Source organism: Saccostrea echinata, unplaced genomic scaffold, assembly GCF_033153115.1.
Source record: "Saccostrea echinata isolate AGI-Se365-2 ecotype Australia unplaced genomic scaffold, CSIRO_AGI_Sech_v1 ptg000036l, whole genome shotgun sequence".
Taxonomy (NCBI): domain Eukaryota; kingdom Metazoa; phylum Mollusca; class Bivalvia; order Ostreida; family Ostreidae; genus Saccostrea; species Saccostrea echinata.
In genome coordinates this window covers 161,916-179,491 of record NW_026889785.1, presented here as the reverse complement: position 1 = coordinate 179,491, position 17,576 = coordinate 161,916, and the positions used below count along the sequence as shown (strand labels likewise).

General features: G+C 36.8%; 1 protein-coding gene across 1 annotated transcript; it reads right to left on the bottom strand.

The window, feature by feature from the left end:
* Positions 1–2,161: 2,161 nt before the first annotated feature.
* On the bottom strand, positions 2,162–6,765 carry LOC133199804 (uncharacterized). The gene is made up of 2 exons (XM_061335633.1): positions 3,765–6,765; positions 2,162–2,496 (listed from the first exon to the last, which is right to left on the bottom strand). The coding sequence occupies exons 1-2, from the start codon at positions 6,763–6,765 to the stop codon at positions 2,162–2,164; spliced, it is 3,336 nt and encodes a 1,111-aa protein (XP_061191617.1).
* Positions 6,766–17,576: the final 10,811 nt, after the last annotated feature.

Genomic DNA, 17,576 nt, shown 5'->3' with positions numbered 1-17,576 from the left:
CAAATGGAAGAGTTTGAAACGAGAATATAAAAAAAAAGAGAAACAGTTGACCATAATTCTCAAACGGGCAATGACAGGAAAACGTGCCAATATATGGATGAATTTGATGAACAAGAGTGGCACAAAACCTAGTTTTCCCCTGGCATCTATGGAGGGAAAGTCAAGATCTATGGAAAGTCAACAGGGGAAAAAGACTCAAAAGAAAAATGCAGAAAAGAAGATTCCAATTCCGAAAGTGAATGCAGTACATCCCCTTCAGGTCAATCTTCCCCATGTCACACAAGCAAGGAAAGGGCTCCAAAAAAAAAAAAAGAAAAGAAAGACAAGGCAAGATGCGAATTATGAATTCTTGCAAAAATACTCGCGAAAGCAAGAGGATTTCCAGAAAGAAAAATTAGATTTATTAAAACAGCAACAGCAAGAAAGATTGTCTTTGATAAAAAAAAAAATGATTGATTGTGTAAAACAGAATTTAAGCAAACAAAATTAGTTCTGTTCATAAGTTTGCTTGAATTCTGTTTTGAGTTAACTATTGCTGTATTGAACTTCATTTAGGCCACCATTAATTTTTTTTGTTTGATGTACTCCGACCATTTTTGAATAGGTGGTTGTTTTTTCCCCTATCTGATAAATTGATTATTGTCATAAAAAAAACCCCACAAACTTAGAAATTTATTGATGTTTTCATTATACACTGGACAAGATAGATTTAATGTTTAATGCCATAAAACGTTCATTGAAAAAGCTTCTTCAAGAAATTATAAATCTTTAAAATGAAAGGATGTCTATTTCTCTGGAAATTAAAAAAAATTAAAAATTCAAAGTACTGAAAAAATGATTGAGTAGGGGGCGATTTTGAATTTTGACGGGTAGGTCGGAGTACATCAAACAAATCATTTTTTATTGTTGGCCTTAAATGTTGTTTGGTGAATTTTCACATTATTACTTAGAAATTATTTGATACTTTTCTAGGTTTGGTGCAAATTTGAACTTTGAAAATGGGGAAAAATTTTCTCTCGAAAAGGATTTGAGTATATTTTTAGTTGAATTTTCAAGTCAAAGGCAAGTGTCAACCAAAACTTTCACGCCAGTTGAGTATGAAATGTATCAGAAAGTACAAAGTGAGGCTGGTAATATTAAAGTACACGATAGCAAGTCCTTGAGTATGAATGAATTTCATTCCATTGTTAACCAAGCTCTTGAGAAATATTGTGAAATAAAACAGTGGAATGTAAAATAATCATTCATTTCACATACAGAATATAGTTTTGAAATATGTGAACTTGTACTGATGTCAGAAGTTCCACCTTTTCCCTTAAAGAGAGTTATAGATTGGAAAGCTATTTTTTATTTTAATTATTCTTTTTTTTGAGAATTTAAATGAGGTATTTTATTTGTTTGTGCAAAATAGTACATATTCAGTGCAATTCTGTTTTACTCTTCTACGTTCTGTTATTACTTGTAGCTGACTTTTTCAAAAATAATTTGCTCTTGATTGTATTGTATCCTAATTTTTGATTAAGAATTAATGAAAAGAATCTGAAAATATTTAAAAATATTTGTTTAGATCATGTTGACAAGGGGTCATATAATTGTTGTTGTTGTTAAAAGTTCATGAAATGTTTTACATCATTTGTTTAATTTCTTTTCAATGTCATTGACGTTATAATAAACAATACATTTGAAGAAAAAAATAGATTTTTTTTTTGGATTCTTTTAAAAAAAACCAATACATTCAACATGTTCAAGTAATATTACCTCTCTGATGAATATGTACTGGTTTTGATTTTTAAATACAAATACTACACAAGCATGTAAAGTATATTCATTATGCATTTAATGAAAACAGCAGCACATGTATGACACATTTTGAAAACAACATTCATGGTAAATTTTCCAAGTATGTTACAATAGCATTCCTGCGGACAATACCAGGGACTACACTGGCATATAACGGTCCATAATTATTTACATTATCATCAGAGATGATATAATTGTCTAACAGATCTTGCACAGAATCATTTGATAAAACACATAAGTTATGTAAAACGCAACTTGCAGTAACTAGTTTGCAAGCTCTTTCTATATTATAACAGGGGACTTTCTCAAGTTTTCGGAATCTACACTTCAGGAGCCCTATTGCTCGTTCTACAATTTTCCTTCAACTGCTCAGTTTTTGATTGTAATGTCGCTGTGCTGGTGCCAATCGGCCAGTATCCCTAAAAGGGGTCATCAAATACTCCTTAAGTGGATATACTGAGTCACCAATAATGAATCCATTAGGTAAAATGATGCGATGGTCTTCTTGTATTGGAGAATTTCTGAACACTCTTGCATCGTGTGTTGACCCCGGCCAACCTACATATGTATCTGTGAATAATCTCAAGTTGTGCACGACAACTTGGAGTTGTAAAGATGGATACCCTTTTTTGTTTATGTAATCATTATCATTGGCAGGAATACCATTCAGTCTTAGGTGTGTTCCATCAATAACACCTACAATTCCAGATATTTTACATTCCAATTCAAATTGATCCGAAATTTCTTGTTGCCTTTGATTGTCTGGCCATGAAATCAACCGTGATCGAATGCTGCAAAGTGCACTGCACACGGGGTTCACACATTGATATACAGTATATGTTGACACCCCAAATAATACTGATATTTCTCTCATGCTCGTAGTGTTAGCTAAATACCATAAACATATCATTATTTTTTCTCAACAACAACAGGTTTTTTCACGCTAGGTCTTCTTTTGAAACGATAGGTCCAATTTCACGCACTATTTTATAAAATGTTTGACAAATTAAGCGAAAATGTCTTCTGAAATCGACCTCGGAGAAATTTTGAGCAGTTATTTCATAGAAGTCTTAAACGGAGGGCACATGATTCCTTACAGAACACCCTGACAGCACATAAAACACGAATACATCGTTGGTGTCGCTTTCATCTTCGTTATCATTTACCAGTAAGTCATTGAGCACTAGCATCAAGACGATTTTATTATTCTCCATTTTTTAAATGAACACTAGAGTAACACCAATTATACTGACTCATTGTTTTTATTCAGCATCAACGTAGTAAAAGACTGTAAATTACAAAAAAGGTTATAAGAAATTACATACAAAATGATCGACTTAAAACATTGACTCTATTATGCTACATTTATGACCAAACCGGGTTTCCATACTTTTTTCTTTTAACAGCAATCAACTTATAAGCAATAAAACTGGCATGTAATAATAACTCAGCAAGAAATCAACAAATTATCCTTACAAATTCACATATACAAGTATAACATAGTGACTAGATTGTATAAATCTCAGAAAATGATTTGAACACAAACCACGTGCTTAGCCTTACACAAAAAACCAGGTCATGTTAACCATGCGTAGATAATGCTTTAAATTACTGAAATATTTGACAATAAAGGTTTGCGTCCTAACACATGAATATTAAGATCTTATGTTTATAACTTATGAAAGTGTACTTACGCTATAGGGCTACAAAGTCACAAAATCTAGTAACACTTTTGCACATGTACAAATATGGCGCTTGCCAACACTACGGGAAGTAACTCTTCTAACAAACAAAACAAAAAGTTAACTCATACATAGTTGATTCGGAGACATTACACTCCCCGCCTAATGTCTGAAAGATATTACAATTTACAAAGACATTCTCAAGCAACGTTTTCAAATGTTTGTCTTAGTCAATCAAGATAACAAGTTCTGTAATAGGGCGGATATATGTTGTTGGCTTACCATCCTTGATAATGCGCACCTCAACTGTTCTTACTCTGTGGTCACACTCACTTTTAAAGACATTCACAATCAGTCCAAGTGGCCACTGTCCACGGTGGGCTTCTTTGTCGCGCAAAAGAACAACATCACCAACCTTTACATCAGGACGTTCAGTCTGCCACTTACGTCGCACTTGGAGTTGCTGGAGGTAACCATTCCTCCAATGCTTCCAGAAGATATCCGACAAGCACTGCACATGTTTCCACTGTTTCCTGTATATTTCCTTCATGTCAGATGAGCTAACAGGATGAATATCAGGAAATTCCTTCTGAGTAAGTAACATCGAAGGGCTGATAATCTGTGGATTTTCTGGATCAGATGATATTGAGCAAATGGGTCTTGAATTTACAATGGCACAAACTTCGCACATAAATGTGCACAAGACTTCATGAGTGAGTTGTTTTGTGTTCGCATTTAGTAACATTGAGTTCAGTATTTTTCGTGACACTCCAATCATCCTTTCCCAGGTTCCGCCCTGGTGTGACGCATGTGGGGGGTTGAAAGTCCAAGTTATCCTATTCTCAAGAAGATAATTGTGAATAGGTCCCTTTTCAGTGTAGACAGCTTCAGCCTTTATGTCATCAAGGGCTCCTAAGAAGTTGGTTCCTCTATCGGAACGGATTTCCTTCAAAGGTCCACGAATAGAGATGAATCGGCGTAAGGCATTAATAAATGATGAGCTGCTCATCTCCTCAATGATCTCAATGTGTATTGCTCTTGTTTTCATACAAGTAAAAAGCACAGCCCATCTTTTGCTGTGGGAAAGGCCCCCTCTAGTTCGTCGTGCCACTACTGGCCACGGCCCAAATACATCGACCCCTACTGAACTGAATGGAGGTCCAGATGTAACTCGGTCAGGTGGTAAGTCCGCCATCTGTTGAAATTCTAACTTCCCTCTAAGTTTCCTGCACACTTCACATTTGTACAAGATGGAATTAACAAGGCGCTTACATCCGATAATCCAAAAGCCATTGGATCTCACTGTACCTTCCGTGATGAGTCTACCCTGATGATACACTTTCTCGTGCAGATGAGTAATGAGAAGTCTGGCAATGTGGGATTTTCCTGGAAGAATGACAGGATTTCTTTCATCTATAGTGAAGGGTGCTTTGTTTAGACGTCCACCAACACGTAAAATTCCTTTATTATCTACAAAAGGATGAAGAGCAATGATATTGCTTTTCAAGGGAAGTGGTTTCTTCTCCTGTAAACTCTTCATATCATCTCCATACCAGAATCTCTGAGTCTCCCTGATAATGAAACGTTCTGCTTCCTGAGTATCTTCAATACTGTGCAAAGAAAACTCAGCTTTTCTTCTGCAAAATCTCTTTAGATATGAGACTGCATTCACCAATCTTGTCCAAGAGGAGAACTTCTCAAATCTATCCACTAAATGTTCCTTCACCTCTGTTTTCTTGACACAAACTATGGGTCGTATTTCTGTATCTGCATCTGGATTGACTAAGGGGAAGCTTTTGTCCTCTACCTTCTCTACAGACCTCAGTTGTATCGGTCCTCTGAGCCAATCGCTTTGAGACATGTCCTCAACAGATGTGTAACACCTAGTTCCAATGTCAGCTGGATTGTCCTGTGTGGAAACAAAGGTCCACTGCTCTGGTTTAGATCGCCTGTGTATCATGTTGATCCGGTTGCTGACATAATTGTAGAATCGACGAGATCGGTTATGTAGGTATCCTAGAACGACCCTGCTGTCTGTATAGTATTTTGCAGAATCTTGATTTAAGTCAAGCTGTTGGAATACTGTCTGAGCTAGTTCCGTGGCTAGAAGAGCAGCACAAAGCTCAAGGCGTGGAATATTATTTCCTTGTTTAGGTGCTATTCTCGACTTCCCAATGACAAATCCAATATTGACTTCACCTAAATCATCAATTGTCTGCAAGTACACAACCGCAGAAATTGCCTTTTCGGAGGCGTCTGAGTAAACATGAACTTTGCTTGAGGAAGCAGAACTCAAGGACACTGGAGTATACATCCTCGGAATGCGCAGATTCTCCAAGGCATGTAGAGATTGCTTCCATGTAGTCCATTCTTCTTCACGATCATTGGGTAGAGGTTCGTCCCAGTCATCATTGTCCTCACATATCTCCCTGTAAAGTATCCTACCATGTATGACTATAGGTGCGATAAACCCAAGAGGATCAAATAAACTGTTAATTATGGACAGAAGACCTCTTTTTGTAAACGGTTTTTCTGGGATGCGTGCACTGAAATTCAAACTATCTGAATTGATGTCCCATGCTAAGCCAAGGTTCTGTTGGATTGGTAACTCATCAGCCGCAATGTCGAGCGACTTCAGATTCTTTTCTAAATCTTCCGCGGGAAAAGCCTCCATTACTTCAACGCTGTTCGATGCTATCTTGTGAAGTCTGATCTTGGCTTCGTCCTTCAGCACTTGCTGCGTTTTTTGAAGCAGATTTATGGCCTCGTCACTTGATCCCACAGACATGAGCCCATCATCAACATAAAAATTTCGGGTAACATAATTCTGTACCTCAACTTCCGCTTTTTCAACTGTCTTGCGTAAGCCATATGTTGCTACCGCCGGCGAGGGTGTATTCCCAAACACATGCACCCGCATTCGGTATTCAATTAACTCTTCACACGGTTCATTGTTTCTGTGCCAGAAGAAACGTAGAAAATCTCTATGGTCCTCTCGGACCAGGAATGAATAAAACATCTGTTCTATATCTGCCATAAAGGCCACTCTGTTCATACGGAAGCGCATAAGGACTCCCAGTAGTTCATTGGTCAGGTTTGGTCCTGATAGCAGTACTCCATTGAGGGATAGGCCCTTGTATTTAACGGACGAATCAAATACACCGCGTATTTTGTCAGGCTTCCGCGGGTGATAAACTCCAAAGAGAGGTAAGTAAAAGCATTCTTTCCCTGCAGGCAAAGGCGGAGCCACCTCCATTGCACCACTGTCTATGAGTCCTCTCATGAAAGTCACAAGATGTTCTTTTTTCACTGAGTTCCTCTCAAGACTAGCATCCAACATGTGGGCCCTCTTCAAAGCTTGAAGTCGGTTGTTTCAAGACTGGCCTTGGTTTTCTAAACGGTAATGGAGCTTTCCACTTTCCACTGGAATCTTTCTCAAAACCTTCCTCCATGATCTGCAGGAATTGACGATCATCTACAGAGAGGCCAACTTGGTCATCGTCCGCTGATATTTGGAAAATGTCTTTCTTTACCACATCCTGGTGTGGCACAATGCCCTCTGTCAGGCGGAAACTGTTTTGACATGGTTCGAAAATGGACTGACGGCCATCTTCAATCACTGTAGTTTTGTAGACAGTGACACCGTGTGGCTTGTGTAATCTGCCAAGGCACACATCTCCTATCACTACCCAACCAAGACTCAACTTCTGTGCAAAGGGTGAGTCCTTAGGTCCTACTCGCTGATCATGTATATGATGTGCTTGTATCAAGTCTCTACCAATCAGTAAAAGTATTTTGGCATCTGTGTCAAGTGGAGGTAATGATAGATCCCTAAGATGCGGGTGGTGTTTGACGACTTCTGGAGTCGGTATCTCGTGTCGCTCATCTGGAATCTCATTGCACTCTGTAATAGTAGGAAGTTCCATTACAATGGATCCATCGACTGCAGCTATCATCAAATCAGAGGCTCTGCGACCGCTTGAGTGAATGCGTCCAGCACATGAGGTAAGCGTAAATGAATGAATTTGACTATTGGGAACATCCATATAGTCGAACAGCTCAGATCTTCCAAGTGTTGTATTACTCTGGTCGTCAACAAGAGCATAAAGGCGCAGACGTTTTGAAGGTTTTCCCTTCGGATACACATCTACCAAGACGACCTTTGCACATGAACGTCCAGAAAACTGTTCTCCACACACAGCTGTACATTTCGTGAGAATATTACCTTCCTCCCCGCCATGCTGTCTCTGGCCCTGAGAGCTCTCAGGCGGATGAAGAGCAGTGGGATGCTGCACACTTCCACAATCCTCACATTTCACTTCTGCGTGACAGGCTTTGAATGTGTGTGTGTCCGATTCACAACATCTATAGCACAAGTTGTGCTCTCGCAGGTATTGTTTACGATCACGAATGGATTTTTTCTTGAATGCCCTACACTGGTTTAATGTGTGCTCAGCATCGTGAATAGGGCATCTCTTCTGTGTCACCTTATGGTCTCTTGTTGACTCTTTAAAATCAGTCTTCTGAACAGTCACAGATTTTACTGGTTTGAAGTTATGCTGGTTGAATCTTGGGGTTTTCAGGTCTCGATTTTCTTTGGCGAAAGTTGGAGCTACTTGTAGGCCAGGATCATTCATCATGGTTGAAACTTCCTTTACAAAGTCACAGAAGACACTAAATGGAGGGTATGGGACCCCATGAGTCAGCTTATACTTTGAAGCTTTAGAAGTCCATTTGTTTTGCAAACTGGGCGTTAACTTTTGTACTATTGGAAGCACTCCCACTGATGTGTCAAAGTAACTGAAAAGTTGGCTGTACCTTGGGTTTTCTTTTAAGGCAAATATTTCACTTAAGATATCTGAGAGTTCATACAGTCGTCTAGGTTCACTTGCACTGAGTCGCTGGAAGCTTGCAAGTTTGGACTTTAATGCTGTTTCAACTAATTCCGGTGAACCGTATCTTTCCTCTAATCTAGCCCATAAGGTCTGGCATCCTCGAGAGGGATTCCCTACTGTTGCTGCTCTGATGCTTTTAGCATGTTCCTTGGACTCAGGGCCGAGCCATCTGATCAATAAGTCTAATTCTTCGAGAGGTGTAACTAATTCATCCTGAACCACAGATTTGAAACTTGCCTTCCATGCTACAAAGTTCTCTGGCTTGTCATCAAAATTAACAAGTCTTGTAAGCATCAGATCCTTTTTCAACATAAAGCTTGCTAGATTGACTAGGTTGTCTTTCTGTGATTCAAAGGGTCGAGCCTCAGGATTCAATGAAAATGATGGTTCACAAATTGGAGAGTGAGTAGCAGTATTGTTTGCTGCTGAAACTTTCGGTTGGGTGTATTCTACATTTTCTGTTGCTGGAACCAACTCCAAATTCCTTAACAGGTTAACTTCTTCAATGAATTTTCTTGTTCGTTCTGAGGAGTCAATATTAGAAATAGATGTTCTAGTTAAATTGTCTATGTCTCCATTGTCTTCCTCCATTGCTCGTAACTCTGCTTGGGCTGTTGCTAATTCCTTTTGTGCGTCCAGACACTCTAACTCTGTCTCTAACTCTGCTTTTTTCCTGAGGGTCTCTGCCTTAGACTTTTTCTCCTGTTCATCAAGCCTTGCTTGCTCTTTCTTTAATTCTGAAGCTTTCTGTACAAATTGCAGTCTTGCTTTGGCTGCCTCTGCTTTTACCCTCTGTTCCAATAACATGGAAGTTGTACTTCTGGAAGTCGTACTTCTAGATGCTGATGACCTGCTTGATCTTGACCTCCCACTCACAGATCTTGCTGTGCCTTTAAGAGACGCATTGTCTTTCAGGTCATGAGAGAGTTTGGATTTTGAATCTGGTGAATACTTTGTATCTGTATCCTGTTGTTCCATGATTGTGTCAATTTCCTGGAGGATACTTTCTACTTTCTGTTCCAAGGAGGATATGACTACCTCTTGTGCAGCTTTTTCTCTTCTGCTGTCCTCAGTATTTGTTCTTACAAGAAAATTCAGAAACTCTTCACTAATGTTATGGTAGTCCTGAGTAAGTTTCAGTAAACTTTCTTTCAAAATTACCAGGATTTCTGTCTTTCCAGTTGTAAGTTCATTGTACGAGTATTTCATTTCATTTTCTAGTTTCTTTCTAAGCTTTCGTAGTTTGTCACAGAATTTATTCACATGCTGTTCATACATTTGCCTCCCTGCCGCTGTCAACTGTCTAGTAGATCTCTGAGAACGCTGATCTGTTAGAGGAGATTTGTGTGGTGTGGTTGAACCGCCCTGGTTCTCCATGACTGCCTACGTAGTCCTAGCTCTTTTACTATACTGACTCATTGTTTTTATTCAGCATCAACGTAGTAAAAGACTGTAAATTACAAAAAAGGTTATAAGAAATTACGTACAAAATGATCGACTTAAAACATTGACTCTATTATGCTACATTTATGACCAAACCGGGTTTCCATACTTTTTTCTTTTAACAGCAATCAATTTATAAGCAATAAAACTGGCATGTAATAATAACTCAGCAAGAAATCAACAAATTATCCTTACAAATTCACATATACAAGTATAACATAGTGACTAGATTGTATAAATCTCAAAAAATGATTTGAACACGAACCACGTGCTTAGCCTTACACAAAAAACCAGGTCATGTTAACCATGCGTAGATAATGCTTTAAATTACTGAAATATTTGACAATAAAGGTTTGCGTCCTAACACATGAATATTAAGATCTTATGTTTATAACTTATGAAAGTGTACTTACGCTATAGGGCTACAAAGTCACAAAATCTAGTAACACTTTTGCACATGTACAAATATGGCGCTTGCCAACACTACGGGAAGTAACTCTTCTAACAAACAAAACAAAAAGTTAACTCATACATAGTTGATTCGGAGACATTACACCAATTGTCGTTTTTTCCGCATTTACGGAGTTTACCCTCTGCGCATGCACTAACTTAACCTTAGAGTTACTCGAGTTTATTCAATCAAACATGCCCCTGGAAAAGTGCAACTGTAGTGAATAGGCAACGCCCATTGTACCAGTCAGTGAGACGGATTGTTCAGTTCGTGTGTGTGGAGATTTCAAGGTGACTCTTAACCCAGTATTAGAAGTTGACCAGTACCCTCTTCCAAGAATTGAAGTTAATTTGCTGCTTTGTCTGGAGGACAACAATTCTCAAAAGTGGATTTAAAACATGCCTACATACAGATGGAGGTAGAAGAAGAATCGCGTCATTTACTGACCATCAACACAGAAAAGGGCTTATATCGTTACAATCGCCTAGTGTATGGTGTTGCATCTGCGCCAGCAATTTGGCAGCGTTCAATTGATGTCGTGCTTCAGGGACTTCCTGGTGTGAAGTGTATCATTGACGATACGATCATCACAGGCAAAGATGAAGCAGAACGTTTGCGGAATTTAGATGCTGTGCTCAGCAGATTGGCAGAATAAGGACTCAGAGTAAACCTGGACAAGGATAAAGTATCTTTCTGTGGGCATGAAATTGACCTTCATGGTTTACAAAAGACACAGAGTAAGATAGAAGCATTTGTAAATGCACCACAGCCTACTAATGTGTCCGAACTTCGTTCATTCTTGGGGATTGTGAACTACTATGCACGTTTTATTCCCAATTTATATACAGTGCTTCACCCACTGTACAACTTACTTGAGAAGGACCGCAAGTGATGTTGGACAAAAGACTGTAAGGACGCCTTAAAAAGCTAATCACATCAGATGAAGTACTTACCCATTATGATACAGACCTACCCTTATGTCTTGCGACAGACGCCTCTCCTTATGGCCGATTGCTTATGTATCCCGCTCACTCAGCACATCTGAGAAGAACGACTTACAGATAGAGAAGGAAGTTATACTAAGTAACTAGTTAAAAATAATGAGTAAGTATATACCTAGTTTTGAGTAAGAAGGAGTGTAAGGGTATACTTGGTAAAGAGTTATTGGTAGTGATTTAGTGTATTAATGAATGAATGATGAGTGCAGCCAAATTACTGTGATTGGAAGTGCATCAGGGTATTCCAAGCAACGGATATTGCAACTTCGTGTTCTAGGCAAAGAGTGATAGGTAATACATTAGAGTGTACTTAGTACTGATTGTTCAGTATTGATTTTAGATGTTTAATGTAAATACCAAATACTTGGTGAATTGTATAGAGTTTGGGATTCATGGGTAATGCTGCAGGGTATACCAAGTATAAAATGATGGAAAGTGAGGTAGGTAACAAGTGATGAGTAGTAAATAACGTTGCACCGTTAGGGGTAAGGGTCAAGATAATAACATAATTACGAGTTCATTTGAAAGTTAAACTCCTCAGGGTTAGAGTATGATAATTTTTCATGGTTCATCTAGTGAAAAATAGGGTTAGGCTAATAGCATAATTAAAAGTTCATTTCATGGTTGATCACCTCAGGGTTAGGGTTGGGTTGTTCATTGCTTTCAGATTCATTGCTTCCAATTTATTTTTCTTATTTTCAATAATTATCATGGAAGATATTTGTTCATAATACACAAACAAAAAAGTTGGAAAAGAATTCTTAAAATAAATTTATTAAGTAGATTTTTTTAATATGCATATACAAGAGAACGGTTTCACACAGAGAGATGAACAGTTCTATTGAATACGGAATGTTGTTTTGTTCTCAATACCAGATGACGGTAGTCGTCCAAAACCCACTGTTTAAGCTGAACTATTTGTCTTCCAGTGAAGTAGACCTGCTGGCATTAGAAGAATTAACATTTTAAAAAGTAAGAATCTTTATATCTAAAAGATCGTACTGTAGACATCTAGAATATATCAGTACCTTGGTAGTATTAGTAAATGTCGATCTTCTTTTGTCTTCAGCCATGAACAACTCCATTTTACTGCCTATACAATTTCAATAAAAATAAAAAAAATCAGTATTCAGATTGAATATATATACCCAGTATGTCGTGAACATGCTAAACCGCTTGAGTCTTCCATTATTTTAAATGGTAAAAACCGCGTTCTTCTACTCGATGAAAAATTAATATTTCACCTTGCTACGCCAGGGGTAAGGACCTCCACCATAGTCATATCGGATTTCGTCTAAATGATCAATATCTTTAAGTGCCTTGAAAAAGACACGTGGTAAGCTTTCATCCTCTTTCAAAGAAGGTTTCACATTAGGATTCTTCTTTTCATCGTTGATCAGCCTACCAAGTGAACCAACATCCTCGGTAGCATCAATACTTATGAATATAAGATGTATAAATAGACGCACATGGTAAGGGAAGGAGAGAAAATGAATCAATAGATGTATATTTACGAAGAATACTGACTTTAATTTATAAAAAAAAAAAAAAAAACATGAAAGGGAGTTACATAGAGGTATTTTAATTACTTAAAGAGAGAAAATTTTTATTCTAATTACTGAAACTGTAGTATTTTTATTGCAACCACGTGTAAAGACGATTATTAAAAATGGCGCCTGGCTTCTTAAATTTGAAGAAAATTGAACCGGTAACTCTTGTTACTTCCCCAAAATGGAAGAATTAAAAACCAACAAACTGCTTAGAAATTTATGACATCCCTTTAACCCCAAACAAACCTATGGAAAGGGTGTAAATGCTCAAGTTGAAGTTATTGACATGAATATTTACGAACCTGCGGCAAAGATGACCGCATTTCGTGTAGCAAGTGAAGAACGTCTTTTACACTGGATCCCACTGCCTGACATTCCGCTACCACATTGAACTGGGTAACAATGAAGACTACTTAGTTGAATGGACTGATAGACTAAGCAAACGGAGTGACAAAGTACATGATGAAATACAAATCAGAATCTTGAAGAACGATGACTCTAACCAAAAGTTTGTTACAATTCATGTATTTTTAACAACATTTCTTGTGACAATCCAAGGTACCCTTTTCACAAAATGGGCCACTAAGGAATTTGAATACCTTAAATCAATTGTTGAAACCAGCAATCAACATACTCAACGGGCACACGAGAAAGAGTTACAAAATACACCAAAAAGGACACTCTCTGTTGATTGCCCAAATAATCATCATCAGACGGAGAAAGTAGTACCAAGGCTGGTGACACCGAAATCACCTGCTGATCTACTTCAATCGCCTATAGGAAATGCATCCTACATGCCTCTTCAAAACATTGAAACAAATCTTTGCAAAATGCTTAAAACATTTGAAGAAAAGCTTGATAAACTCAGTGTGTCAGTTAATTCCATCCAAAATCAAATTCACACAATCGCTAACCAACAGAATGAAAAACTTGATGAACTCTGTTTGACAGTTAATTCCATGCAAAATCAAATCCACACAATGGCTACTCAACATAATGAAAACAGAAATCTGAGAAAAAGTATGAAAGCAGAGGTCTCAAGAACTAATCTGAAAGATTTGCAAGGTGAAAACAACTCCCTGAAAAATGAACTTTGTAAAGCAAAAGATGAACTAGACAAATTACAAATTGAAAATACTACCCTATTATCAAAAAAGTTGGAAGAAATGCCAGAATGTGATGACTCGATAAATGATGCAGATGGAAATTATGAAGTAGCAATAAGTACCCAAAACAGATTTGATAATTTAATAGAGAATACCATTGAAATCATTTTTGATTCGCATGGAAATGGACTTGTTGCAGAAAAATTTTACAAACATCAAAAAGTTCATTTCACTGTTCTTGGCCAAGGCAAGAAAAACATTGATGGTGCATCTGAGCACCTGAATCAACTTCAATACTCACCAAATCATATTGTAATTGGAGTGGGATGCAATGATTTAGCCAACAAACCTATATCGATGGTTATAGAGGATATGAACCGAATGTTGCAAAAAATCTCACCCGATGTTCGTGTGCACTTATTCAAAGCCTTTGAAAGATTACATGACACTGAATGTGATGCTTATCATACGAACAATTTTTGGGTCGAATTAACAAGTACCTGAAAAGGGTTTGCTTACTATTTCCGCCAAGGCGGTATAACATTTTGCAAACATTGTAATGTGAAGTTTGGCCTACTACAGTGTAAGTTTTGACTTCGTTTATATATGTTTGCATTAAATTTAATCTGTTGTGAATGTTTATTAGCATCAGGTAAATGCACATATTGTTTACTTGTAAAATTGAGATTGTTGGAACATGCCGGAATTCACCTTTATTTCATGTATGTTGTATGCAGATATTTTGCTCACGTGGTAACTTTGATAAAGCGAACCTCTTGTGAATGTCGGATCATATCATTTGTATTCGAACTTCATATGGCTGTTTCATACGTACACAATATTTTTTATCAGTATTATAAATACAACCGAACTGTGTAAATGACATTGTTTATTCAGATCCTTTGTCAAAATTCTTATGATTGTTTTTCTTTAATTTGTAGCCTTTTACCACACAAACACTAACACAAATTCAATACAGTTTACGAATCCATGTGTGTAGTTCATTGTTTTATGGTTAACTGGCTGTGACGTCCACGACTATACCAGCACACTAAATTTAACCAATTAGTATGTCACTACAATTCAGAGCCTGTAAAGCTAACGGAGAAGTTCCAAAATGTGTGCATTATAAAATCTGATAACATTCATGGATGAAGACTTGACCTATATGCACACGATAAAATACATCTTAACCAAAAGTAAAAACCGCCCTTGTCAGAACCTTGAAACTCCACCTCAATCCTGAAATCGGACTAAAACCGTACACAAGTTAGAGTCAGAATTTACACAATGCCAGTACAAGAAAATTGAACAACCAGCGAAAATGGAAATGCATGGCCCTCCTCCTCCACGTAAGGATTCCAGAACCTCCCAACGACACCATAGGGAATTCTGTGAACTGATGCACAGGCTAGCACAATTAGTGTAAAAATAGGAAAGAAAAAAATGTTTATGTTCACTTGTATTTTGAAAAATATCCTGAATGAAGTTTGAATTTTCACTGTACAAATAACAAGCAAAATTTATGTCAACATTTATTGTTAAATTTTGTTAGAGTTGAGAATTTCCACTGCATATATAACACATTTTTCAAATGTATAATTATGATTTAAATTATATAACAGGTCTAGTCAGTTGTTCCAATATATTGCAGAATTCTCAATAGTGCTTACCGGAACATTCATAGTTTTAGTAAATCAAAATTTGATGATAATATTGAATTTTTCAGTTCTTTATGTCATAATTCTGATGTTATTTGTTTTTCTTAAACCATGCAGGATTCACCACACAATCTTCCTGGATTTGCTTCTCCCTTTGTACTAAATGCCAAAAAGGTAAAAAAGAAGGGCAGAAAGTCTGGAGGTCTTATAGTATTTGTTAAAAAAGAAATTTATAAACATTTTACTAAAAAAAAAGAATCTGACAACTCCTAATGGATAAGAGTAGAAAATGTTATTATTCCAAACTGTACATCACAAACACTCTACTTGTGTTTTTGCTATGTCAAACCATATAAATCAAAAGATGCATCTGAAAATATATTTTCTCAAATTACTACTGAAGTTTCCCATTTTCAGTCACTTGGAGAAGTATTTATAAGTGGAGACGTCAATGCACGTACACCAGGATTCCTTGGTGATTCCTTGGTTATTGTACATTTTATAATTTTAATGGTTCTAGTTGTGTTGATTACATGTTGGCTACCAGCCATGTTTTACATAATGTACTGTATTTCAATGTTACGCCACCTTCAGAATTGTCTGATCATAACATTATTTGTACTAGATTTAAGTGTGGTGCTTTTAATTGCTCAGTTAAATGTGAACCATATATTGAATGCAGATCTACCCCCTTGAAAGGACAGTCCATTTGGTCTAATCGATGTAAACTTGCTTACCAAACAGCCCTTGTTGATTTAGAAAGCTCTAACAGCCTAGTTAAACTTGATAAAAGTCTAAATGAGAAAGACATCAGTATTGATGATATTAACAGTAAATTAACTAAAATATACTTAACAGCTGCATCTAAAACCCTTCTCTTGAAACCAACAATGTATAATTGTAAAATAAGAGAAAGAAAACCAAAACCTTTGATGTCTAATGATATATCTCTACTAAAAAGAGAAGTCCGCAAACCTGGAAGAAGAATTCAAATTAATCCAAAAGATTACAATTTATTACAGGCTTTCACAAAATGCTAAACGAGAATTTAATAGAATGAAAAAGAAATCAAAACATGCATTTTATAAGACAGTAACTGACAACATCGACAACCTAAATCAGAACAATTCAAAAGATTTTTGGAAGGTCCTAAATAAAAATAAAATTAAGCAAAACTCAAATTCTTCCACTCCAGGACTTCAAGCATTTATAAATCACTATCAAAACTTACTGTGTTCTAAGGGCAATAACTCCTGTGAACATGTAGTTGAATCTGAAATACAGAAACTTACTCCCCTTGACTATCCTTTCACATACAGTGAAGTCAAGCTTGGCATTAAAAATCTAAAAACTGGTAAATCACCTGGACAAGACCTAATACTCAATGAATTTATTAAAAGTGGTTCAAGTACACTTCCAAATATATTAACAAAACTCTTTAATAAAATTCTTTTTTCTGGGGAAATACCCAAGGCCTGGAATTTGGTACAAATAACTTCTATTTATAAATCTGGTGACCCATCAAACTATAGAGGATCAAGTGTTACAAGCTGTCTGGGTAAACTTTTAAATGGACTTTTACAATGCCGCCTAAATTCGTACTTGGAAACAAATGACCTACTGAGTAATTATCAATTTGGATTCAAAAGAAACCATCGTACCAAAGATAACATATTTATTTTAAAACCTCTTATAAATAAGTATTTGAAATATAAGAAACAAAACATTTATGCATGTTTTGTGGATTTTACCAAAGCCTTTGATACAGTTGATCGAACTTTAATGTTACACAAACTATACCAAAAGGGCATAGGTGGGAAATTTGACAATGTTATAAATAATATGTACTCAAACACTAAATATTGCTGTAAAGTTGAATCTTGCTATAGTGAACATTTACTAGCTACACGCGGGGTTAAACAAGGAGATAATCTTTCCCCAACACTTTTTAATATATTTATTGCTGGCTTCTACTGGCAGTTAGTCAATT